General features: G+C 41.1%; 1 protein-coding gene across 1 annotated transcript; it reads left to right on the top strand.

Moving 5' to 3' along the window:
• The first annotated feature begins 263 nt into the window (after positions 1 to 263).
• SPMIP4 (sperm microtubule inner protein 4) lies at positions 264 to 26,571 on the top strand. The gene is made up of 11 exons (XM_074573524.1): positions 264 to 576; positions 5,517 to 5,667; positions 9,809 to 9,985; positions 12,663 to 12,734; positions 18,464 to 18,493; positions 19,583 to 19,767; positions 21,989 to 22,084; positions 23,272 to 23,364; positions 23,579 to 23,670; positions 25,741 to 25,855; positions 26,006 to 26,571. Exons 1-11 carry the CDS (start codon positions 264 to 266, stop codon positions 26,569 to 26,571), a joined length of 1,890 nt encoding a protein of 629 aa, XP_074429625.1.
• Positions 26,572 to 27,181: the final 610 nt, after the last annotated feature.

Raw genomic sequence — 27,181 nt, 5'->3', positions numbered from 1 at the left:
CTAGTCAGTCTCACCTCCATGCCTGGGAAGGTGATGGAACAACTCATCCTGAAAACCACTTCCAGGCATATGAAGGAGACAAGAAGGTGACTGGGAGCAGTCAGCATGGATTCATCAAGGGGAAGTCATGTCTGACCAACCCAATGACATTCTATGATGAAATGACTGATTTGGTAGACAAGGGGAGAGCAATGGATATTGTCTACCTTGACTTCAGTAAGGCTTTTGACACTGTTCCCCATAAAATCCTCATAGAGAAGCTGATGAAGTATGGGCTGGATGACGAGACTGAAAACTGGTTGAATGTCTGGGCCCAGAGGGTGATGATCAGTAATACAAAGTCTAGTTGGAGGCCAGTAACAAGCAATGTGCCCCAGGTGTCACTACTGGGGCCAGTCCTGTTCAATGTCTTCATTAATCATGTGGATGATGTGGCAGAGTGCATCCTCAGCAAGTTTGCTGATGATACAAAATCGGGAGGAGTAGCTGATACACCAGAGGGTCATGATGCCATCCAAAGAGACCTCAACAGGCTGGAGAAATGGATTTACAGGAACCTCACACGGTTCAACAAAGGTAAGTGCGAAGTCTTGCGTGTGGGGAGGAACAGCCCCAGACACCAGTACATGCTGGGAGCTGACCAGCTGGAAAGCAGCTTTGCAGAAAAGGACCTGTAGGTCCTGGTGGGACACCAAGTTGGACATGAGCCAACAATATGCCCTCACTGCAAAGGCCAATGGTACCCTGGACTGCATGAGGAGGAGTGTGCCAGCAGGTTGAGGGAGGTGATCCTTCCCCTCTACTCAGCACTGGTGAGGCCACATCTGCAGTAATGTGTCCAGTTCTGGGCTCCCTAGTGCAAGGGAGAGATGGACATACTGGAGAGAGTCCAGTGAAAGGCCACTAAAATGATGCAGGGTCTGGAACATCTCTCAAACGATGAAAGGCTGAGAGACCTGGGACTGTTCAGCCTAGAGAAGAAAAGCCTCTGAGGGGATCTCATCAATGCATGCAAATACTTGAAGGGAGGGTGCAAAGAGTATAAAGCCAAGCTCTTTTCAGTGATGCCCAGTGACAGGACTAGAGGCAATGGGCACCAACTGAAACACTGAAGGGTCCACCTGAACATAAGGAAACACTTTTGACTGTGAGGGTGACTGACCGCTGGCACAGGTCACCCAGAGAGGCTGTGAAGTCTCTGTCCTTGGAAACACAGTCCTAGGCAGACTGCTTTAGGTGGCCAGGCCTGAGCAGGGGTTGGACTGGATGACCTCCAAAAGTCCCTTCCAACTTCAACCATTCTGTGATGCTGTGATTTTGTGATATCTATCTTTCTCTGACCTCTTTGTCACATCAGCACAGAATAGCCACTGTAGCGTGGTAAGGGAGCTATACAGAGAGGTATCAGGGACCTTAGTCCTACCAGTTAGTTGTTTCCTAAAGAAACTCACTAACCTGGAGATACAGGTGACAGAGATACATCCAGCTTAGGTATGATAGATTTACATGTAGGGTGACCTCTTCTGTGTGAAGATTTAGAGGGTAGAAGTGATGTCCTAAGCCTTTTTCCTCCAGTCAGCACACCCTCTATAACAACTAAGGCAGGTCATTCCCATAGTATCTTAAAACCACAACTCTAAATCTTCCATAGTATTTTTTTTGGAAGGGAATAACAGTTTTTCAACAGCTGAGTAATTAATTAAATGAAGGAAAAGGTTTTGCTGAGCCTTTACATACATTCAGCTCTAGACTAAGATGAAGCATGAAAAAGAAACACTAAAAGTACTTTTTTCAAAATATATTAAACTTCTGAACTCTGGGAATTACTAATACAGCTATATCACTTGTACATGGCACAAACATTAAAGTGTACTTCACTTTAATGTGATGGCCAAGCCATCCATGTTAAAAAGAAACCGGTGGTCCAAAATCAAAACAAACCAATTACCAGCTCCACTGGATAATAATAACACAACAGTGCATTTAATAGGTATTCAGAAAAGCTATTTATGTATTATCACTTGCCAAAAGACTTGCTTCCAGCTTTTTTCACACTGCTTTTCCAAGAAAAGTAGGACCTCCAGCTAATTTTACCCTGTCTGGTGAAAGAAACAACAGAACAAAACCACTCTTTTCAAACACATGCATTTATTTTGACGCCAATTCAACTCAAACAAAAACCACATTGAGAGAAAAGAAAAGGTCAGCAGAAGAGAGTAAAACAGATCAAAATCTATCACCATGTCTGTCAAACACAGGAAGGCAGAAACATCCAGCATGCCAACTAACCATAATCCAAGCTCCAGCAGTGGCCAGGTCCAACTGTTTCAAAGAATGGTGTGAAAATCCCACACAAGACCTAAGCAAAGACTATTGATATCTCCAAGAATGGGAATAAGAAGTGTCAATTCACAGAAGTCCTGCTGCTGTGCTGTCTGCCTTGTTTGAAATGTTCTAGGCTCAGCCAATCTGCCAAGAATTGAACTGACACTCAAGGTAGAACAGACCATCATCTACTTGTGTCTTGGATCCTAGCTCCCAAGTGTGTTCTAACATCGTCCCCCCTCACACGCTAGGTAACCATCTGCTGATATCACCAGCTGCCTCATTCTGTATCACCCCAAAAGACCCCAACACCCTCTCACTGTGATGTCACGTACTACCAGAACACGGGCCAGAGCACGCTCACAGTGCACTGCACCGAATGAGAAGGTAGGCTTAGTTCAAAGATCTGCTCTACACAGTTTCCTTTGTCTTCTGCAAACAGACAGATAATAAAGCTTGTGAGGAGAGGGGCTACTCCCCCAGATACTGTCTCCTGCTTTGGAATAATATCTCTCTGGTGTTTCATAAACACAATATTTGAAAGGTTGTTACATGTAGAAGTTAATTTTTACTTAGGTATCGTTCCTCAGGACAGAAATGTATTGTTTTCCTGCACCTTCCTGCCTTACCCCCCTAGAAGCTTTTCCTCATCAAAAGGCTCATAGTGAGATAATTCATTCTCTTAGCCATGGATTTCTGAAAGCTCCGTCGCTGAAATGTGAACGATTGTGTTTCCTGCTTTGGAGAGACCACCCAACCCATCATCTTGGAATCTAGTGATTTCCTTTGTAGGTGATTTCCCCTGGATCAATAAGGACTTGGGACTTTGGTCCTGCCAGCAACTGCCTCCACCTGACTTCATCATCTTTCTCCTCCTGTTATCCTCCCCTATCCATTGCCAGACCTCTAGCCAGAGCAGCCTCACTGAGCTATAAGCCTCTTGGCTTCTTCTGCCAAGGAACCGGGCCAGTTTGACAGGGAACAGAACTGGACAGCGGGTGTCCTCCTGCATGCACTGGACTGTGTCCAGACAGCGTTGTTCATAGGGATGCCTCGACCTTTGGTCTGGATCCTGCTGATAAAGGTAGGGGTCAAAGGCTGGCAACCTGAGGTTCCCCAGCCAGCCACCTGGAAATGCTGTGCAATGAACTACGGTTCTGGAGCTGAAGGTATGTTTTAGGATTTGTGTGGTGGCTTCAGACTTGTGCAGCTGCAAGGACATGTGACTTATATGTTCAGAATCCTTTTGATGAGGGGTTACGGACTGCTACCTATCAGTAGGGCTGGTGTTGGTATGATGGGTAAGACAGCAGATGGATGTAAGTCTGTATGTACTTTGTGGATTTGAAGCTGAATGCAGTCAGATCACAATCTGGTGCTATGGACAATGGCTGAAATGTCAGGAGACTGAGGAAGTAAAATTGGTGGTGTAGATCTCTGCCTCAGCGGGCAGTTGCTGTCATGGAGCTGCAAAGAGAAGCGGTGAACTGTGGCACCTCCCTGTATGTGCAACAGACAGGGGCAAAAAAACCTACTAGTCGTAGGCCCAGCTGTAATTCTGGCAGCCAGAAACAGATTTCCCAGAAAGCTTAATCAAGCTGTATAGAGAGGAAATTCTGCTAGGGTCTGAAAAGTGTGGACTCAGAACTGCATTACATTGCAGAACCACAGCAGTCCTGCTGGAAGGAAAGTCTTGCTTTTGTTTCTTGCCCACTTGCAGATTGCAAATCAACAACTCTGAACATTTTTCTCTTTGCAAGCCCGTAGTACAAATCTAAGTCATTAGTATGGGATTCCCATAGTGCTCATGTAGATATAGCAGATCACACAACACTCTAGAAACTGCCATCAGGACAGAATTCATTTGAATTTTTTCACTTGAACATGCTACATCAGCTTCTTTTCTTACAATACATCCTAGAAGAATAACATATTTCAAATATTTTCAAATTAGTTTCCCATTTTAGTAAGACAAAGCAAAATCTTTTGCATTTCACTGACATATGTCTGAGAAGAAAAGGGCTTGATCAAAATACCCTTTTTGTCAAAGTTAGGATAGAAAATATACCAGTGAGATAAATGTATATTGCTCCTTTCTCCTTGAGACTGTCCTCAGACTCCTCTTGCCATTGTAAGATCCATATCCAAAAGCTAGCAGACCATTAAGTGCAGAGCAACACAGAAGTGGCTTAAAGCTACAACTCAAAACGTAAGGAGGTAAAACAAAGGCCTCTCAGCCTTCTCCATGTGATGAGCCACTGGTTTTTAGTCAAAAGGTGCCTTGTCACAGCTTGTCAAGAGCAGAGTGAATTCAGTGCTTCCCTTCGTACCTGTGAACTTCTAAATATTATTACACACCTCTGCTGGGCTTGTCACAGAGCAAACAGGCTCCTGAGGGCTTCCTCAGGAAAACCAAGGATTCTCCCAGAAGAAGGGAGATACAGGTACAAGGGAATGCTCTGCTGAATCCTGGTGGAGGGAGAGGAAGCAGTTGTGCTGCTTCATATACTTCATCTAAGAAGTTGCTAGCGTTGTTTGAGAGAAGGCTCTCAACGCTGTAACCGGAGCTTCACTGCACAACAGGGCAGCTTAGGACAGAGACAACTTGCTCAGATACAAATGTCTGCATGGCATTCTAGAGAGCAGAGGGGTTTACTCTGAGCTAATATAGCACCTCTCTTCACAAAGAGCTAAGCAACCAGTGCTGAAATACAACTTCACTCAAGTGAAAGGAAGACTAAAGCATTTCCCCTTGGCACAGAGGCAGAAAGACAAAAACCATGGCAACTAAAGAAAAAAATATTTTCCATGAGAAGTATCATGGATTTAATATCGTCCTTTTCAGAGTGGGACTAGAACTTTACAGTGAATGCAAATTCACCAAATGAGACTTTCACAAGTGAGACTTTCTGAGTGCAACTCCAAACTTTCTCCTCCCATTACTTGAAAGTTTATTTCTAGCTTCTGTTTATCAGTAATACAAAGCAACAATATCACATCTCTTTAAACTGCCTCTTTTTTATTTTATTTTGCAACCTGGAACAAATAAGCAGTAGCCGTAGTAAAAGCAATCAGTTTCCTGTTGACACTTGCCAGAATTAGGCAGAACTCACCTATGTTTCCTCCTTAGCATCCAGATACACTAGCAAAACTTTCGATATTTGGTATTTTATCCCTGTATCTTCCCCTAGAAGCTCAAATACGAAACATCATGCTGCTGCATGACCTGCCCCACTACTATAGACAAATTGGGGGAACTGAAATACTATCAAGAACCTTTGAGTCCAATGAGGTACTAACTCCACTTCAAATTCCTTCTCGTCCAACTGTCTCACAAGATAGGTAAGAACAGAACTCGAAAAGGTAAATGACTCCATTAAAAGTATTTGATATCCATTTGTTGTTACTGAAAGTATTTTCTAATGGTAATATTTTTCTGTCAAGACACGATTTTTTTTCTTTTCATTTTAATGAAACAAAATGTTTTCTACTTTATGCAATAGTCTGTAAGGTCCCCGGGAAATATGTTGATTACATGTGAAAAGAGGACTACTAAAATATGTTGCTATGGGGCTCAAAATCTCTTGAAATAAGTTTCATAATGAATAAAACCAACATGTATATTGTATTTCTAATCTGGAAAAAGTTAGCATATTTCACAAACCGATCACCAACATTTATCATGTTATTCTTTGATCTACTCCTGTTTTGAACCTTTCTTTTTCGCTAGATTACAGGTTGACCTAGAATTACTGAGATAAACTTTAAAATTAAAATTAAAATTACAGGAAGCCTGTATTTTGCTTTCGTAACCATCAAGGTGTAATCAGGAAGTTTCAGGAATCAAGGCATTTTTGCTATAATTTGCAGGTCCAATTATACTGTTAGATAGGGGGCAGGATATGGCAGAATTCCGGCAGTTTTTAAAGGTCTGGAAAGCTGAACCTCCATGCTGCTCAGTAGTCATGACAATTTTTTTTAAATCTAAATTTCTATTTTTTACATACATAACAGATTCCAGAGTAAGCCTCAAGTCTTCCAGTGTTCTTTCATGTGAGATTTTATCTCTTTTGTTAGCAAAATCAATTCTTAGTTTCTATCTTACTGACAGCCTTTTGATGTACTACTACTGCTAACTTCTTCCATTATTTGTATTGTCCCATGTCAAACTGTGTCTTGATGCCTCCCACTTACATATTTTCCCTGAGGCAAGTTTTTGTTGTATTCCTCGCATTACAGGAATTTGGGTGAATTTCCATCTGAACCGTTTTAACTATTGACAGACTTGAAAGTTTACTGAATTATAGGCCTGATCTAAATTTTAGTGAATGTAAATTTTAGTGGATTCTTGAAGCACATCTTCCAGTTAATTTCACCGAGAAGGAACCCAGTACATTTACTGCAAGACCAAGGCAGTGCAAAATAGAGACCATTGGGAGATTCATGTCAAAAGTGCACTCCTGATCCGAATTAAAATGCCAGTGTGAATGCATCCTATGTGAACTCATACAGAGGCAGGTCCTAATCCTATCCCGCTAAGAACTCTCTTTCCACAGGCCTTATGGAAGCTGTTGGCAACACACCCCATCAGTTGTGTTGGCTTCATGCAGTGATTAAATCAATTACTGGAGCCCTTCACAAGCTCACGATCGAAGACACTTTATTCATACACCCCTGTTTGAGTTCCCCACAACAAAACAAATTTGAAGGGAAAAATGTAACTTTTAAAAAACAAAGGAGGCACCAGTAAACTAATGTTCTGATCCCAGAACGTTAGCTGCTTTTTTCTTTTTTTTTCCTTTTTTTCTTTTTTTTTCCTTTTTTTTTCTTTTTTTTCTTTTTTTTTCTTTTTTTTTCTTTTTTTTTCTTTTTTTTTCTTTTTTTTTCTTTTTTTTCAGAACAAAAGAGACAGAAAGCTGGAAGTTGGCTGTCAGAATTCAGAATACAACTACAATTGTGGAAGTTAGAAATGGTGTCTCTATTAAATCATTGATTATATTGCTGAGATTCTTGAGGATTGTTCATGATACGCTCTTTAAAACTTTTTTCACCCTAGCCCTCGTTTGACGTTCTCTGTACACAGAATTTTTTTTCCTTGTCCTTGAGATCTTCAATAACACTGGATCAGTAACAGCTATAAACGTTTCTTTGTGAAAAGGAGACTTGGAAACATTTTAAGCTTAACAAAGTCCTGTTTGGGATGAATGGATGATCACACCTTTGTGTGAAAAGCTTCTCTTTTCTGTCTAAGATAAAGTGGTGGTTCTGCAACTTACTAACCTATCGATAGCAGTCAACAGGAATGATTTATTAATGTTTCCAGTGAGAGTCAGCTTAATGAATACAAACACCACAACCATGCGGGTGACTTGGCATCTGCCTGCCTGCTTTCAGAAAGGGGAAACAAGGCTTTAGACAGAACATAAGAAATGGATGCTTGAGTTCCTTCAGAAACTTAAAAACAGAAAAGCTTTCTGAAAGTTACTGGACATCAGATTCTTATTTTGATTCATCATACAATACAAAGATATTGCAAAATGGATAAAGGAAACAGCATCAGGCAGCAGCAGAGTGGTGCTGAACCACACGGAAAGAACTACAAGATAGGAGGGCACTGCACTGCCAAAAAAACCCAGAGAGAACAAAACACAACACAGCAGCGCTGTCTGTGTCTTGTCATGATCTCTCCCATAGATTTCCCTAAGATCTGTCTAGATATTTAGGACTCTGCCACAGTAGGAGTCTAAATGTACTCTGAGAAAAAGTTTTTGTAGCCATTATTTTTTCTCCCTTAAAAGCCTATACTCATAACGAAGGTCAGGATTGTAATTGTCATTGAAATGCTCATAGCCACGTAATCACGAACCTACTTCCCCTCACACCTCACATTTTAGGAGATGAGGGCTCAGGGATGTTATTCTACCTTTGAATCAAAGTAAGATGAAGTCAGAATTAGGGGAAACTTGCACCTGAAAAACAGCACAAACCTGAATCTAGCTACTACCAGCAGAGTGGCACTTTTTCCCAGTATAGCTTGATAAAAAACACCCTCTCCCTCCATCTCTAAAATAATGATCATCACTAGCAAAGATTAATAACATCTCTGCTTAAATAGGGATTTCTTCAGTTGATACACATTCCTCCATCAGGAATCACACATCCAGAAACCTAGCGCAACACCATACTTCAGAGCACAGGGCAGAGAAACCCAAGATAATTGGGAGCAAGTTGGAATATCTGCATGATTCACCACAGCCTGTGCTGTGACAGCAGTGCAGTGGCTACACCACAGTCAACAAAGGCACTCCTACCGGTCTGCAGCCATGTCCAGCTGCTTCACTCATCAATAAGCAAAACCACCCAATATTGGAAAAAGATGGTAGTACAGATGAGGTCTGGCTAAAGCAAGAATTGGGGCCGCTCAGTTATGGAGGAGCTGATAACAAAGACAGACGTGGCTCCTGGTTCCCAACCCATTGACCTAAACATCACTCACTCTGGTTTCATATGAATGAAGGCAGCACACCAGTAAAACATCTTGAGGGTGACCATCCCCATCACATACCACAACAGTTCATTACTTCCTTGATAAGGTTTTCAGAAAATCCTGGACAACTAAGTAAAATTTAAATCACCTTGGCTCTGATGAGATCACAGAATCATAGAATATATCAAGTTGAATGGGACCCATAAGGATCATCGAGTCCAACTCCCTGCTCCTTGCAGGACTTATCACCTTAGTAAGAAGACGGTTGGCTGTGCATGTGTTCTCCTGACTGGAAAACTGCTGCCACCCAAAAGAAAAGGAAGCTTTAGATTTTCAGTGAGTTTGGTGTCCATCTTTACAACACTGTAAACTAAAACTTTATGAGGTGAACATGCATCTAAATGCTTTGAACTGCTCAATTTCACATGACACAGCTGGATGGAAATGTACTGAATATCCTCAGCCACTAGCACATGCATGTGAAGTGCCTGACGCAGCTTGCATTCAGTGTGAATTACAGCTACTAAACAGTAACATTTCTCACCTCTCTAGAGATGAAGAGGGGAGGTTTTCAAAGGCATAAATAACAAATCTGAAATCAGTGGGAATTAGATGCTAAAGCTTCCATCTGTGCCATTGCATATATTTGCTGTCCACATGCCACTTACGTAGTGTTGAAGGGACAGTGCAGGTATCTGCGTGCTGGCAGCTGAGACTCGATTACACTGTGAGATGTACATGCTGCACTTATCTATCAGCTTCTTTCTTCCTATTGCTGATCAAAGCATAATGGACTTGATTCAACCTTCATTAAGCAATTGTCAATCACCATTGTACTTACTTCTCCTAGTGCCAGTTCACCATAATCGCATTACTCAGAATAAGACTAACTCAGAACTAATAAAATAAAGCCAAGCTGTCATTGTTTAAAAGATTTCAAGTAACCAGCACTGTTGCTGCCATTAAAGGACATTTTGGGTTTGTTATTTTTTTCAGATATAAAGAGTTCAGGGAATCCTTTCATTGCTGCAAGCTTCCCTGGGAAGCAGAAGGGGAGCATGGAGGAATTGCACTACCTGTATTGCCAGAAGACCACAGGGCAAAGAACAAGTCTCCATGTGCATTTATTAAAGGACATCAACATTATGGTAGTGATGTAGACCCTTGGCCAAGGTAGGCTAGACAAATACTTCTCATAATCAAAATGTTTAAGTGATGGGTTTTTAACAAGAGTAGCAACAGACAGATAATAGGTTAGACAGCAATGTAGACGAAGACATACAAATATCTGCATTCCAAAAATGGGCAATTTAAGCTTCTACCCTTTTCACATTGTCCTAAATATTAATCTGGGAATATACTGGTACCCACAAATCTCTGCACAGTGGTTTTGCTGAAACACTTAAAAGTTCCAAATGACCATATTTATTTTTTGCCCATCATTTGATAATTATTTACTGTTGGCTGTTGTGTCCCAAACACCCTTCCTGACCTTAAAAAACATCACTACTGGCCTAACTTACACTGATGCTCAGCATCCACAAATCCCATAGGCATAAACATGAAAAGTCAGCGCTCAGCTTTTTCAGAAGAGATCTGTCTAGACAACAGCTGAGGTCCTGCTAATATTGAGGCACCCAAAAGTGCACACAGTACTCAAGGTGGGGCCGCACTACTGCAGTGTAGAGGGGGCAATCACCTCCCTCAACCAGCTGGCTCTGCTGTGCTTGATGCACCCCAGGACACAGTTGGCCCTTTTGGCTGACAGGGCACACTGTTGACTCATATTCAACTTGTCACCAACCATAATCCCCAGACGTCTTTCCACAGGGCTGCTCTCCAGCCTCTTGTACTCCAGTTTGTACATATAACCAGGATTACCCTGTCCCAGGTGGAAAATCCAGCACTTGCTCTTGTTAAATGATGCTGATGGGACTTCCATCCCAGGAGCATGACAAGGTTCTGTGAACCTACAGTGATAATACCAGTGCAAGAATGTGTAATGAGCTTGAAACAAGAATTTTCATTGCTCTTGTGTTTCTCTTTTCTAAATATGCAATCCTTTGGATTATTTGTTGTCTAGGCACACTAGTGTAGAGCCCCTGATCCATCTAAGTGAATTCCACTCTGAAGAGAAAAAGAGGTACAGAAACAAGCCTACCCTTTTCCACAAGATGGAAAATGCCCAGGTGGCATACAGTCTGTGTAGCTGTCTCTACATTCCTACCCTCACATTTCAAGGAAACAACCATTTTGGCCAACTCAGGTGAAGTACATAGGTAGGAGTCACAAGGTGACGAATAGATGAGTCACAGCAACTACATACCCCAGCTCAGAAAAACAATTTAGCAGTCAGAAAGGGAGAAGAGGTTGGCAAGCTACTTTATAATCTCATGTTCATGACATCCATTTGTTGTTTGTCTTGGACAAATCTCACAGTAAAGTGATACTGCAGAAGAGTTGTTCAGAGCATAGCCAGATGTCACAATCCTGATAGTGCTACCGTAGGGGCAAAACAGAGTTGTTTTTCCACCACACTAAGTTTCTGTATTACACAGATTAGATTCCAGTTAAGTAGCAGAGGTAAAGTATCCCCAATGGCACCACCTTTACTGATCTCAGTGCAACCTACAAGAGATACAGGCTAGACATTAATTAGGAATTTACTCTAGTGCAAACAATTATAGAGGTGAAAGCAGAAGTGGGCAAGATGCAAATGAAGTACTTTCATGGCTATGCCTCTGATATCACTGGCACAAATTTCAGCAGGGGAAGTATGAGAAGCCTAAATAAATATGTTTGTAATACAGCCTCGCATGAGAACTGGAAGGCTAGGTCTGACCATAGATGCCCACGTCGCCCAACTGACAGCACCCATGGCACAAAAGTACACATTACACTGGACAATGCCAATGTGGGGAAGGGCTTAAAAAAGAAAGAGAAGACAATTCTGAACTCATGGTTGGACCCAGAGTATTATGAACTTATTCCCATTGGACTGAGCTATAACCTGCAAGCCTTGGGAGCCCATTGAACCAGCCATAAAAGTCAAACAAATCCCTTTTAATTTCATTTCTCTCCCTTTCTTGCAGCCAGCATCTCTTCTTCAGCCATCCAATTAAGGTCACTCATTCCTTTTAGCAACAGACACTTCATTAGACCCTTTGGGTCAAGCTCAGCTTTAGCAAGGCCAGGTCAGAACTATAAGGCTATTTCTAATACTAGGAAAATCTTATTGATTATGGCTGATTTTTCCGACTGCATTTCCTTCATTTTGGCAGTCCTATTTGATTTCTCTTCTGTTGTGTTCTGTTTTTTTTTTACCTGACGTCCCATACTAACAACTGATTTGTTTTCCATTGTTTACACTCAAAGACAGGTCAGGTATGGTGGTGTCTTCTTATAAGATTCTCTTCAGTGAAAAGGATGGTGCGGTTTGGCTGGATTCTGGGAGCCCATTGGCTGAAAGTGATCCCCATAACGTAGGAATAATTTAACTACTTATGGGATCAAAAGGTAGAACCTGCACCCATTCAAGGCATTCCCACAGCTCCTACTGAGTGCTAGTGGTGTGTGGTGAGGGGCTGTAAGGGCCAGGCCTTCAGCGAGGGAAATACTCAGTGTTCTCAGGAACTTTGGATTCAGGCATGGGTGCTCAGCACCTCTCAAAATCCAGCCCTGCAGGATTTAGATTCTGAATCCAAGGATAGATTTCCACACTAGCAACATCAATTAGTTTTGATATTACGGCTTATCTGAGAAAACAACACAAAAACATATCAATTGATTTGGATTTTTATAAGCAAATAAGAGCATAAGCTGTCTACATTTATGCTTTCTCTTTGCACAGAGGCCTTCCCACTGAGCAGCGCTGTGATGTCACCCAGCTGAAAAAAAGTGATATCCGTATGAATGATGAACTGTAAGTTTAAACTGTGTGTTAATCACATTGTGAATTTAGTGAATATAACAGCAAACTGAATATTCATTCCGCTCTGGTGATATTATGCACATATGATACGAAGTGCAGATATTATATGAAATCTGAAGGGCTGTGTTCTGTAAAAAGGGATTTGCTAGTAACAAAGGAGAGCAAACGCTGTTGGGAAGAAAATTCAGAATATGGCATTGTACCCCTTCAACAAGGGTCTCTGAGTTTACTTGAAAGGTTGTTCGTATTTATCAATTTGTAATACTCAAAAATATTAGCCTTTCTACTGGCTAGAATCCAGATTAAACTAAAGTAACTAAAGTAACCATGAAATCATGTGTATTTTAGTCCATTTTTCTGGTGTGGATATATATATGTAGATGTATTTTTGGAGGAGGCTTGGCAAGGATTATTTTTCTCACTGCTGCTGTTCAAGAGATGTCAGTCAGTGAATTTGGATGCTGCTGGAGTTCTGCAATCCAACATTTCGCCACTTGATGGCAACAGCAAAACACTTAAACTTGATCAAACTACCGAGATTTTAGATTAAGGTCATTTAAAGTGTAAATGTAAATTCTTCAAAAGCAGAAGATGAGCAAGTTACACCTCTCATATTAGCATTGATAACTAGAGCATATTAGAAACCTGAAAATAATTCTGTGACGATTTCTCAGTCATCTTTATAGAGCTGTGAGGCGCATTGTTTGACCCCACCATTCTCCCTTTAGCCTCCCTGCACCTGAAGTACCTGCTCCCTCTTTTTTGTAAACTTGGACACTCTAGAAAAGCAGGAAAGCTAATTGTAAACAGGTCACAGAAGCTACACAAGGAAACCTGCACCTTTGCTCTTTGCAATCCATTGCTTTTTGCAGGCTTCTCTCTTTATTACCTCATTAGAGCGTGCAGCACAAGCAGGAGTGTGGTTACCTACAAGAGTGTACAAGCCAAAATTCCTTTTTACTGGGACAGCTTATGGCCTTTGACCAGCAATGCACATTAGAGGCATTGGCTGTGCTGCTTCTGCAGAATTTGATTACAAGCTACAACGAAGTAGCAAGTTTCCCTGCAAGTTTCTTCTATAACTTTCCAGCACTAAGTGACAAGAACTAGCCCATGCACTTTTGTAAGATAATGGAGCACTTTTAAAGTTGTTTTAAAACCAATATCCATGCAAAGAAGGCACTCTCATGTTGCACAGTCAAGCTGGGTAGTTCTGTTTCTTTACTTAATCCACCCCCAAGAAAACTCTATTGACTGCAATGGAATGACGCTGGGGAACAATTTGGGCCACTGTGACTTGCTAGTCAAATAAAAGTCCTATTATGCGACACTTACATTGGTCTCCCTGAAACAGCAGAAACACGGGCAAATTCTAGAGTAAAATTTAAAACTGGGCTTCACATGGGTCAGGACGTCTTCATGTGTTTTCAGTAACTCCTAGGCTGGCCAACCTCAAATGCTTCTTGGTTAAGGATGCCCTGGGACCCATTCACTTCATAGCAAGAGCGTTTCTCAGGCCAGTTGCTCCCCAGAGCGGATCATCCATGTACACAAGCTGAGGCAGAGATCACAACACCTTTCTGGGGATTTGCTTCCTTAAGAGGAAGCAACCAGGGACTGCTGTGACTCTATACCTTTGTGCTAGCTGTATAAGGAGGAAGGAGGTTTGACACAGGAGTAAGTCAAACTCTGCCCCTGTACATACTGAAAAGTACACAGCCTTGGACTCTGAATATTTGATCAACAGCACATTGATATACTTCTCCATTATTTTGCACTCACATGTTAACCTGAAACATCCTGGGTCTCTCAAAATATTTTATGGTCTGTGCTTTGTCCTAGTTTGAGCATTTTGTTTTCCTATAAGGTTGAATTTTCTGTCTTTGAAAGACTTTTAAATTGAAGGAAAGAATATATCCTTTAAAGCAAAAAGTGAAACACACCAAAAAAAAAATCTTCCACATTTATAGTCCAAGGTCATTCACAGCAAATACTCTTCCTGCTGTCAGGGACTATTAAGCGGTGACAGCCAAATGGAACCTTTTGTGAAAAATACCCTCCGAGTGGTGCTCTGCAGGTCTACCTGGGAGCTATTAACACTCAGTTTATTTACCTTATAGCCTCTGAGGGCTCCTTTGAGCCATTACTGTCTTCTGTGGGAAATGAATTACCAGGCATTTGCAATAACTCTGTACACTTCCATGGGACAACTATGCCTTTGCCTTAAGTATGCACACTACGTATCCTTGTGCAGTTTTGCACTAGAATGAATCACTGGGTTTGTGCAGGTGTGCTTTGATAAGTGCATTAGCACTAGGCCACCACATGTGCCCTCCCAGTCAAATGTACTGGAGAAAAGTAGTTGCCTCCTGCCATCTAAATATGTAATGAGTCCTCAAGTTCATATCAAACAAGACTGCAAAATCCTGAAAGGCCTTGAAAAACACCCTTCAGCCATTGCCAAGAGCCCTAATTATACACACACACACGCTCTACATCAGGCTACAGCATTTGCAGCTGTCCTTCCAAAGACAAGTCACACCAATGAGGCTTTCGGTGGGTCCCATGACAGCACAAAATGAATGAAAACTGGCTTTTTTCCACGTGGGTTTTAATCTGCCTTCCCTGTTTATCATGCCACACAGCACTTCCATTCCTCTGGCTGTCCCCCAGCTCCCTGACCCCTGGTGGTTCCCTCACCTGCAGCTCCTTGACCAAGCAGGTTTTAAGGTTAGGCAGATAAGTGATTGCCTCCCTTTGAAAGAACAAAGGGCTGCAGGGAAAGACAATTTACACATGAAACATTTTATTCTTCAGTCATAATTTCCTTCCTGCTAAAACTGGCAAGAGTGATACATCTTATTCTCTTAATAATTTACTGAGTACATGCGAAATTAACAGGAAAGAGCAGCAAAAAGTTCTCTGGCCTGATCTAGAAAAGAATCTGAAGGTCATGAGGCTCTCCACACTGCATCACTCTCAGGCCAACGCCACACCTGAGAGAAGAAACAGCTCTTCAGAGGCTCCAACCATGCATCAGAGAGTCGAAAAATAGCGGGAAGTGGGAGCTCCTCATGAAGGTCACACAGGTTCCAATGTGTCTTTTATTACCATTACTGAACAAGTGTGTCCCTGCACCCAATGCTCAGCACTACATCAGGAGGGGAGACGCAGAACTACTGCAGGCGAAGACAGTGTTTCCATAAGGGTACTTTCTCTCACATGAAATGCCTATTTTATCAAGAAGTGTTTGATGAGTGCCCACAGTACGCTCATTGCCAGGGAAATAGGATGGTGTCCATCTGGACCACTGCCTGGATTTGTTCTGGGGCTTTCCAAACTGGGAGCATAAGTCCCTCCAACTTAAGTCTGACTTCTTTTCAAGAGACTGATAGACTCCATACCCTTGATGGACTGAACATAAAGGGGCAGATAACATAATACTTAGCAACTGCTTCTTGTGTTATATTGGCAGACTCTAGCAAAAGACTACTAGAACTACTAGATCTCAGTACCAAATTTGGAAGAGCTGCTATTCCTTTCTTCCTTTCCAGCCAGAGCTCTACTTTTCTATACATTGTGGGTAGCTTCAGGTTTGATTACCCAGTTTGAGTCTTGAAAGTATAAGGAACACTCTAAAAATGCAAAGCTTTGCTGGCTGTTACAACCTGAGCTCACAAAGCTTTTCTAAATCATGGTAGAGTCATGAAACTGCATATTCATCATGATTTTATTGCTGCCTTAAGTTTAGATGTTATAATGAAAAGTGCTCTACAAAGGTACTTAAGTAGTTCTGCCATGCCAGAGCACAAAGCAGATTGACTATCCTTATTTTTGCATATTTGTATCAGGAATATGTGCAATGAATGCAATGAAGAATGTAACAATTTACATTGTAACACAATGGAACAGAATGGAAATGGAAATTGAAACTACTTCTTCGTGTTTATTTTCAATTCACATTGTGTAACAATTGTACAATGTTATATCTTACAATTGTAATATTGTAACACAATGTGAATTGAAAATAAACACTATGAAGTATTTTCCTTCATGTCTACAGCAGCAGTAGACATACAGCACCAGTTCTAACTGCAGAAATGGAAAATCAATCAGAACTACCTGTGGAACAAATTTTAAAGATTGCTGGTTTGCAAGTATGGCTATTTCTGTAAAAGCTTTCCATTTTCAAGACACACAAAGTTTGAATCAGTTCCAGGTCATTATAAATGTAACAATATACAAATGGTTATCAGAATCCAACACTTTGGTTAAGTCCTGTTATCTTTGTACCATCATAGATTAGATCTTTTGTTCAACTCAGTTCAGGCATGAGTTATGCTGGCACGGTACTTTGTGAGATATCACACCTCATGTTGATTGCACCAAGTCCCGTGGCATCACAGCACAGATTTCACAATGAAATGCATGACTTCTGCATGTTATATCAGAACGTGTGAACAAAACTGATCTGGCACTTGAAGTTTATCTTCAAAACAGCCATGCCAGTATGGAAAGAAATAAGCACAGGACTGTATTTAAGTTCTTTGAGCAAGGGGGCATATTTCCTCTTTGTAACAGTGCAACAGTGGCCAAGTTGCAGCTCTTGAATCACAGGTGACTTGGACAGAGGTTGGGTGGAGCTCCCATGCCACGGCTATGTCATTAACCAGGCTACTGGGTAAGCCCCAGCTATGGGAGGCGGAGAGTTCCCAGAGGAACTGCTAAGGCTGAAATGATGGAGACCGTGTGGGGCCCGTTAACATCCTACACTGCTCTGTCCTCAAACTGAGCAAGAAGAGGAGCCCTGAGAAGTTATAACCATCTCCTCTTTGGGAATGAATCTGGGACATCCCTCTCCTCACTGAGAAAAACAAGAGGTTTTGGCAATATGAAGATTTTGGTATAGAGCTTGTAGAATCAAGAAACTTTGTGTGATCACTGTAAAAATAATAAAGCTTAAAAAAAAAGACTATCATCAGTCACACAACCTCTCCTACCCATATATGGTAAAGCAAGACCTGGTAATTAAGGCTTCCTCATGAAATACATGAGATTTTGGAGCTCCAATTGAACTACTTAGATTAGTCCAGTAATATTGTCTTTCAGGCTTTTTTTTTTTCATCATACTACAAAGAACCATTAAGCAAATTAATTAATTTTTTAATCTTTGACATTTTTCTGACTTGATAGAGTTGCCAAGAATCTGCTAGCTAGCCTCAGTGATGAAATTCTTGCCCTTTAAAGATAGTGTTTTCTTTTGATAGCTTTAAAATTTATTTGAAGCATAAAATAAGTCTCCATGGTAAAATATAAATAATTTATCACCATGGAATGAAGAAGTATTTTCTCTGCAAGTAGGAATGGGGTATGTTTTCTGCTTTGTATTACTGATAAAAAGATTTCTTTTTACCAATAGCACATAATTAATATTGAGCTTATCATACAAAAGCGTAAGAGGATAGATTTTTTCCCTTGCTCCTTTTAAAAAGACATTCTGCACATCACTTGTTCCCACTGCCTTTTCAGCCTTTGCACCTGGCAACACAAACCATTCCTCATGGAATGAGTGGTATCAGTAAGAATATTGTCTGCACTGCTTACATATTGATTTGTCCCTAATGTATATTGATTGCACTGATTCAGATAAAATGTGGGAGGTGCAAATGAACATGGGTGACTTCAGGTAATTAATTTATTATTTTTCTTCCCTAATATAGGCTTCATAAACCACCAGACAGTTTGGCTAAGTAAGTACATTTCTCTTATATTATATCTTACCTTCCCCTAATGAAATAAAAAGTCATAATTGCACAGTGAAAGTTCCTTAGCATTAAGTAGCAGCAACGCAAATAGGTAAAAAAATCTCTCTCAAACGAAGCATGTAGTAGTGATAGGTTTATCAGGTTAGCAGTGTTTGCCTAGCTCACCCACACTCCTAACAAATACTCATCTTGCCAACTTACCTATGGACTAACTGGGTTTTCTCAGCTATGTTGTTCATGGCCGCTTTACCCAATATGAATTAAAGTGTTTTGGAGCATCTACCAAGCACAGATAAGGCATCTAAAGTATATATAAAGCACATTTATGAGAGAAAAGCCTCAGAAAAGCCCAGCCTGGTAAGACGTCTTGTTACGTCATGATGCGCAGCCTCAAGAATGCAATGAATTTGGCACCTGTATAAGTTTACAGAGCAATTGGGGAAAGGCACTTGCTCTCACTAAACTGCTGTATGCAGTTGTGGTAAAGTTTAGTAGAATCCAAACAGGATACTAGTCTCTCTTACTGTAATAAACCGCTGCTTTCATTTTCCTCAGAAGATTTCAGGATTCCCCTGATTTTAATAAGTTTTTTAATTATTCTATCATGAAAAACTGAAAGCTGAAAAGAACAGACAAAAGAACATGGGCACTCCATGAAATCCCAGTTCTCAGTATCCCATAAAAACTCTACAGTTTAGCTTTATCCTCCTTCCTCCCAGAAATAAATGTCTTCTTAGAGGCAAATTTTGAATTCACAAGCACAAACTTAGTTACTATTAATTGGAGCTGTGCAAGAATCAGAAGTCCACATTTTCCTTCCATTAAGCCATATAGAAGTAAATGTGAATTGGTATGACTGATTATGTACAAAAACTGCAAGGGAATCATCATCATGAATTCTTTGCAGAGTGCAAGCAAGAGGGAATCAGAGAACTAAGATACTGCCTTTCTGATTCTCACATCTCTCCCAGTTCTTACAAGGTGTTATATTTAATGCTAAAACTCTGTGAAATGCAAAATAATGAAATTTTCTTTCTTTCCATCCTTCTTCCTGCCAACTCAAACCAACCCAAGACCACTGTGCCTGCCATTTCCCATCTCTCATCCCTACCAGACACACACCCCTAGGTACGCCATGTTCCCAAACTTCAGATCACCTGAGGATAGAGACACTGGGATTGATGCAAGCAGTTATCAGCCTTTTCATCCCAATATCCCTACCAAGGCTTTTGATGTGGTTGTTTTGGGAAAGACCAGAGGTAAGACAGTACTCTGTTGGTTTACTATTTATTCTTGAAGCTTACTTAGGAACACTACTGAAGTCACACTCTTTTCTACTGAAGCCTAACAGAGCCAGAATCTGAATATGCCAGTGGTCAAGCTAAGCATTTTGGTTTAAATTAGAGCTCTATGAACTGATAGTTGCAGTCTCCATGGAGGACACCTCATCACTAAGAACGATGAATAAAGCCAACTCACATGACTACCTTGTAGCCTCAGAAGCCAACAGAGCTATTAACATAGCTGCTAATCCCCACTAAAGCAAGATGGATCATTTAGTGTATCTCATATCTTCTGTCAAACAAATAATTCTTCATACTCCAAAAGAGTGGAAGAGAAAGGAAAAAAAATGCATCAGTGGGATCAAAAACTAGCAATTCGTGGTCCAAAGTAATGCCTGCCATACCTTTGCTGAGGACAACAGAGGTATCCCTGAAATGAGAGCTGAATGATTTACAGATGATAGAACAATGTCCAGGGAGAAAAAGCAACTCTTCTTATCCCTTATGAAGACTGAGATGAAGCCCTAGAGATTCATTATTTATAGAACACCATGTAAGCCATCATGAGGTGTTTGTTTTTAACCCCAGCAGCATTTTACCCTGAGAGTGGTTTACATAATATATTGGAGGAAAAGGGCATGAAATTTTTGTTCTTACTCTGCTTTTCCCTGGAGGCATTCTACTACATTGGGATTTTGGCAGGTACTTTGTTTTGGAAAACTTTAAAGATCACCTGCGTGAACTGATGAGGAATCCTTGGCAGCTGCTGACCACACAGGGTTATGCGGAATTTGGGACAGTAAAAAGCCAGCACGTCTGTGTGCCATGGCAGTGCTTGCCAGGAAGGGTTTGTCAAGAACTGTGTGAAACAGAAAAAGCATACGCTGGCAAGGATAAGAAGCTTTTCAGCAGAGTAAAAGCTGATAATGTTATGTAGGAGGTCAATTTGCATTAATTAGCTGCCATTCCCAGTCATCGGCACAATGCTGTACAGTTATGTATATAATTGGGTACATGAGCCATTTTTAGTGGAGTATTTGTCCATCCAAACTGAAAATCTTTCCAAAGAACATGTAACACTAGGAGTAGTCTTTTTTAGTCAGCTTTCATTGACCATTGGTCAATTAAATGCTAATTATTTGTGGAGGTGGGCTTACAAAGCCTATTTTTGCACAACAGGAGGTCCATCAGAGGCCAAGGTCTATTTCCAGCAAAGCTTAGCAGGTTCAGAATTACTAGCTAAGGCAGCAGCTACCACTGGCACTTAGAAAGTACTTAAACTTCATTTGCTGTTCCTTCCATACGGTTTGACTTCCTTGGAGATCAGGACACTCTAGTTTTCAGTGACTGAAGGAGAAATCTCTGGTTAAGTACAGACAACACAGACCACACTCAGGTGACTTTTACCACTGGAAGACTGTATTTAAAAGCTTTGTGCCTTTTATACATCTCACCTTTACAAAACTCAGGGTTGCGATTATGTAGTTAATGCTGACAGCATCATTATGAGGTTAAAAGGGAAACTGAGGAAGAAAGACTGGAGAGAAAAAGCAGTGATAGAACCAGGGTTGGAAATCAAGCTCTTCCAAGCATGCACTGCAGTTTAATTTTTAAGACATCTAGTAGCACTCAGTTATTTTCCTGATGGTGACATTATGAGTACAGAGCCAGCTCCACAATTCACCAAGCTTTACTGTTGCTGCTGTTTGTAAAAATCATGCACGGAAAATGCCGTAAGAATCTTCCCTGCTGGTGTGTGAAGCAATCCAGAACTCCTGCAACTGGCCATGGACAGATTGCCTTCTGCAGAGGCAGCTTTATCTGGTGTAAGATCCAGCCCTCAGTTCCTTGTCACCACCTCTCTGCCTAAGACAACTAGCCTTGCAAGTCTGGTGGTGCAGGTAATCACATTGAGTGCTTCCAAGAAGACAGATGGGTTAACTTATGCTGGTTAAATGAGTGATCTGATCTAACCCTGCTGACTCTGTACCAAAAGAGTGAAGAAGAGTCTGTCTGCAGACCCATGAGGTCAGTCTCCCAAGGTAGAGGAGACATTAGCAACAGCTCACAGAAATAACCTCTTTCACCAGCACAGCTGTCTTTATAATGAGCATACACCTACAGCTTAAAATGCTAATCCATCTGTCATTCTGATCAATGATGTTCCACTAAAACATGTTAAATATTTCCCCTATAGGTAATCCATATAGGCGTGAAGTTGTCAGCATTCCCTCTGACTCCCAGAAGAAGGCTGTGCACTGGCCAGGACAGCGCACATACTTCCAAGTACGTAGTTCATACAGAGAAGAGCAAAATGCCTTTCTTATTTTTTTTTAATTAAACTTATCTGCATCTCTCTCATGGGAGACATTTTTACACAGAGAGCTCCTGTACTGTTCCAAACACTTGCAGGCCATGAATTAGGCATCATGCATACAAAGAGTGAAAAGCTTTAGAGACAGTTTCCAGCCACCTCAGCAATATATAAACAAGATCAGAAGCTAGCAGGCTGTCCTGTCGCTGAAGTCCTTTCAGTAGTAACTAGCTGTCATAGGACCTAGCCAAGTAGCTCTGGAGATAAGAAGAAGAACATGAAGCAGCAATAACAGCTTCTGACCATTGGAGAAGGGGGAGGGGAGGCTTCATTCAGGAGCCCAGATTAAGGTCTGCAGTCCTTCAAAGAAATGGGTTTGGGCAGCTGTAGATCTTTGCTCCTCCTTACCTCTCCACAAGTCCTGCTAACATACTGACAGGCTGGTGTCTCTATTTCCATGTCTTCAAGAAAATAGATGTCCTCTCTTTGACTCCACCCTTGCCTTCCCCAGTGTAATGATGGAGACTGGGCTGGTCCATAAAACATAAGAGTTAATTTGTTCATGAATGATCATGTTTCTACTATTCTTCAGCTTGGCTAAACATTAGTTCTCTTCCCAAAGGGACATAGCGTGAAGTTTGATGACAGGCAACAGTCATGAATAGTGTAGGAAAAAATAACAGTGAACAAAGAAAGATACATCTTTTGTAGACACACAGTCTTATACATGTGGCAAGGGAAACAATAACCAGAAGCATTTTAAGGCAGTCTATAATTCTAACTAAAAAGAAAGCTTATATAGCATGTAATGTTCTGCCTAGGTGTAGCTACTATGGAGAACTTGATTCCAAGTTATTTGAATTGAGTTCAGCTGAATTTATGTACCTGTTGTATCTTCCACTTGAGTAGTAATACTGTACTGAAGACATGTTTCCACCACATTTCTGTTTCAGTAGCATTTACTAAACAGATAACTGGGGGAGAGGAGGGCGATGTGACGCATGTTATTCCAAACCCTTAAAATAGTTTTTTCCATCCAGCGCACACATGGTTTACACCTTACCTATTTGTTCTTATCCTTCAGCTTCCTAAGACTGCTGAACAAAAGGGTCAAATATACTATCCAAATCCACCAAAAATAGTGGCCCCTAACTCCACTTTTCAAGGGCTAGAATATAACCTGTCTCCAAGAACAACCAATATGCTACGAAACACTGAAAGGGCTCTGGGGATCACAACATACACTCGGGACTTCACAGGTAAGCATTTTTTGATAAATTAATTTACTTGGGATAGCAATGAAAGACCACAAAGTGTTAGCCCCTAAATTTCTCAAAGAAATTCACTTTTTGTCATAATTAACAAAGGCCACACAAACTGTAAATTATCTGAGGCTTTTCATGGGGACTGTGCATGAATTCTGATTTTCCTAACCAATAAAAACGTCTGACAATAAAATATGTCTCTGTTAAGGAAGAGGTCCTATGAATCCTCTTATCCTGGATAACTATTACATGAAAGCAGTTGGCAGATTAACTGGAGAACTAGGTGAAGACGTGGAACTAGTAAGTACTACATTTACTAAGAATTTCCTGCTTCCACCACAAGTAATACTGTCAAGAGATTACCAGATTCAGCTAGCAGAATTAAGCCTTCCCTTTGATTATACGTAAGCACAGGGCAAGGCTCGCTCTAACACAGAGGCAAAAGTTCAGTATACTAAATCAGTCCTGACACAGCTGGTTGACAGAACTTCTGCAATGGATTAATCCCTTGTTCAGGGTTTGCAGAGGGGAAAGTTATTGTGATTATCTGCTTATTTTTTATCTTATCATTTAAAGTTGCCACCAACACATGACAGCAATTCAAACGACCTTTTGCCTTGAGAAGTATGAGTGACAGTCTCCATAAAACGAGTTTGCAGCTCTCATGTGAATGGTGCAGCACTGCAGAGACTGAAACATTAGCTAGATATTCAGCTGGTGTTAATCAGGACAACTCCACTGAACTCATCAACCTACTGTCTTTATTGCACACTGCGTATTTCATAAGTGACCTATTACCATTGCAGGCTATTGCCTCTTTACTAACTATACCAGTTTAAGTTTGGCAGAGTTTCTATGATTCATCCATTTATGTGAGTGATTTGCTTTTCTTGCTTAAGGGTGCATCAGTAATGTTATCAGATTCTATTTTAATGCAAAGATTTACTCTGAAGAATGTATACAACTATACTGGAAAATGCCATGTTTATTGTTTTCAACAATTTTTATATTCTGTGTGGCCTGTAGAAAAGTGAAAAGATACTATTTGTATTAAATGCTACTCCTGCGAACAAAGCATAACATGGTATATAAGCATGACAAATCAGGTTGAGCTGCTTTTTTCTAATGCGTCAGTAACTGTAATGGCTTAAGCACCCAGTGACACCTGCACATTGTCATGCAGAGTACATACACACGTCTAATTTATTATAACTGACTGAGCAATTCTGCAGGTAAAACAGAAGGAATGGATTCCTGCTCACCCTTCCATAGCACTGCTGGCTTTACAGCACTTCCGGGTTCAAACTGCATGGACATACAAAAAGCAGGGCAACTAAGTAAGATGCTGTCATTGTCTTAAAATCCAACAATGACCCTAGATAAAAAGTCCCCAAGTTGTCCTGCTTTTTTTCTATTGGATTTTAAAAAAAAAAAAAATCCAAGTAAGGAAATCCCTTTTGAAATAGCATTTACAACTTTCTGATAATTGAATCCCTGTATCTGAAATGGAAAAGCTGTTTAGCTTTTTCTCTAGTGTGATGAAGAAAGAATGTTTCACTTTATGATAATGAACACTTTAAAGAAAAGTTTCAACAGCTGATCTCTGGAAATGAAAATCCAAACTAGCTGCTTACATTAATTCAAAACTGAGCAGCTTTATTGCCCTCTGGCTTCCAAAATGTGATTGGCAGAAGCCTACCCTGGGCCATGCTGATTTATCTAAACATTATTCCACTTAAAACATACATACATTAAACATCAGACATTCAGATTGTTCAGCACAGTACCTGCTGGAGTTCACTATTTGGCTATAGGACTCAAACGTAGTTTATGTTTAAACAGTTCCTATACAATAGGGCTTTGACTCTATCTGAAGCCTCAACAGTACAAATGATTAATACAGAGCAATAGTACACAAGCAGTGGGTCAAACTGTGATTGAGAGGGCTAAAAAGCCACACACCTGTAAGCATCCTCAGTCCCCCTTGCAACAGTTCCTAAAAGAATTTAAAAACACACTAATGCAAGTCACCATTTATACTATCATATTGCTTATGAGAGCACAAATGGAAGACAGATGCTTATAGAAGACAGATCCTAATAGAAGAAAGGAGAAGAGAGCACATGTATACCCATTTATATCTTATGCATTGGGGTGGAGCAGAATATTTTATTTTCCAAAGCACAAAGACCGACTCTAAGCTCCCTAGGGGCAAGGCAGCAACGAATGTCTGGGCTGCATCCCTTTGCCTGGGAGACCCCTAACTGAGCCATTTCACTAGTCTCAGACAATGGGCTGCTAACATAAGCAGTCCCTGCTAAAATAAGAGACTTAGATGACAGTGTAAATCCTGCTCCTTCCTCCATATAGAAAGAAACATTTCTGCCTAGTCTCTCACAAGTGAGACCTCTCGAAGGGCGCACTGCACGTTTGCTTCAAGGTCGACGTCCCCATGAATCAATTCTGCAAGAACAGCACTCCTCCAGTGTTCAGATGCCTCCACCTTCAGGCAGAGTTCCTACTGTTGAAGCCAGCTACTCAGACACAATGCTGAGTAAAGTAAACACAGCAGCCAGTCTAGGCCACCAGCAGAAAGTGACAGAAAGCCCAGACCAGAAATGGGATGTGAGCCAAGAGCAAACGACTCTGTCTCAGACATGCTACCAGAAAGTTCATTATCTGGATACAAGGCCACAAATAAACAAACTTCAGAAAAACACTGACACATTGCAAACAGAAACATTGTACAGGGAGCAGCTTTCAGGAAGGCCTGAACTTGAATCCCTTCCAAAATCTGCATGTTCCTTTTCCTGCGAAGACTTCAGGCCCAGACATTTGGATCAAAATACAGTACGGGAAGAAAACCCAGTTAGTCCAAGCAAGCCAGGCTTACCACTGGATCTAAGGAGTGAGGAAAGTAGAATGCTGTTGCACAAGCTCTGGCATCAAGAAGCATGTCACTCTGCTTGGAGACCAGAGGACAGGCCAAGAGAGACAGAACTGCCTGAATGGATCCCTAGCTGTGAGGTTCCTCGGTGCCAGACAGCCCTGCTGGAGCTGCAGCATTCCTTCTCTAAGACAGCTGCACAAAAATGTTTTCATGATACCATAAGAGGAGAGACAAAAGACCTCAGAGATAACATTACTGAGGGAATGAGACACAAATTTTATGGTTTCAATGCTTTTTATTTCTTTAACTGACACATTCCTTTAAAAACAGAGTAACAAATAAAAAGTACCTCAATACAAACTGTCTGGCCTTTCCTAGAGAACCCCAATAAATTCAAACAGTAAAGAAAAGACCAGTTAGGGTAGCCCAGGACATGTGCAAGCCTGTCTTGGTCTATAGGCTGTGAAAACACGACTTCTTGAGAAACCCGTAAGTGGGATAAACACTGGTTAGGGAAGGAGCTGGTTCATTAAAGGCCAAATGGATTCACAAATTAGTGTTACAGTCTGATTGGGAATAAACTCAGGCTGGGCATCACAACATGATTTTTAGTGATCACAGAAGGGAGGTTCAGGGTTAGCTCTTCAATAGATGAGGAGAGGATCAGAACACAGGCTGCTTTAGAATGGACCTAACCAGTTTATGAACGGAGCTATGGTTGTCCGCAACAGCTGGGGATTATAGTTAGTGACACAATGAGGCTCTTTGCAGGCCCTCACAGGCATCAAACTTCCAGGTCAAAAGCACCCTCTGATACTCTGCAGGGAGTCAAATTCCAATAATGTCAGCACTACCAAGCACACAGAGGGACAAACACGATGCTTGTGAGCCGTCGAGTCTCTTTGTCTGTGCAGAGCGTAT

This window comes from Larus michahellis, chromosome 2, assembly GCF_964199755.1.
Source record: "Larus michahellis chromosome 2, bLarMic1.1, whole genome shotgun sequence".
Taxonomy (NCBI): Eukaryota; Metazoa; Chordata; class Aves; order Charadriiformes; family Laridae; genus Larus; species Larus michahellis.
This window is presented reverse-complemented; position numbering and strand designations above follow the sequence as displayed.

Bases quoted from the DNA above. Each gene is read 5' to 3' on its own strand.
- SPMIP4 (XM_074573524.1), top strand. From the start codon at position 264: ATGAAGTATGGGCTGGATGACGAGACTGAAAACTGGTTGAATGTCTGG. The intron at 23,365-23,578 runs GTAAGCATTTTT...GTCTCTGTTAAG, and splicing joins ATACACTCGGGACTTCACAG to GAAGAGGTCCTATGAATCCT. The intron at 23,671-25,740 runs GTAAGTACTACA...TCCTCCATATAG, and splicing joins TAGGTGAAGACGTGGAACTA to AAAGAAACATTTCTGCCTAG.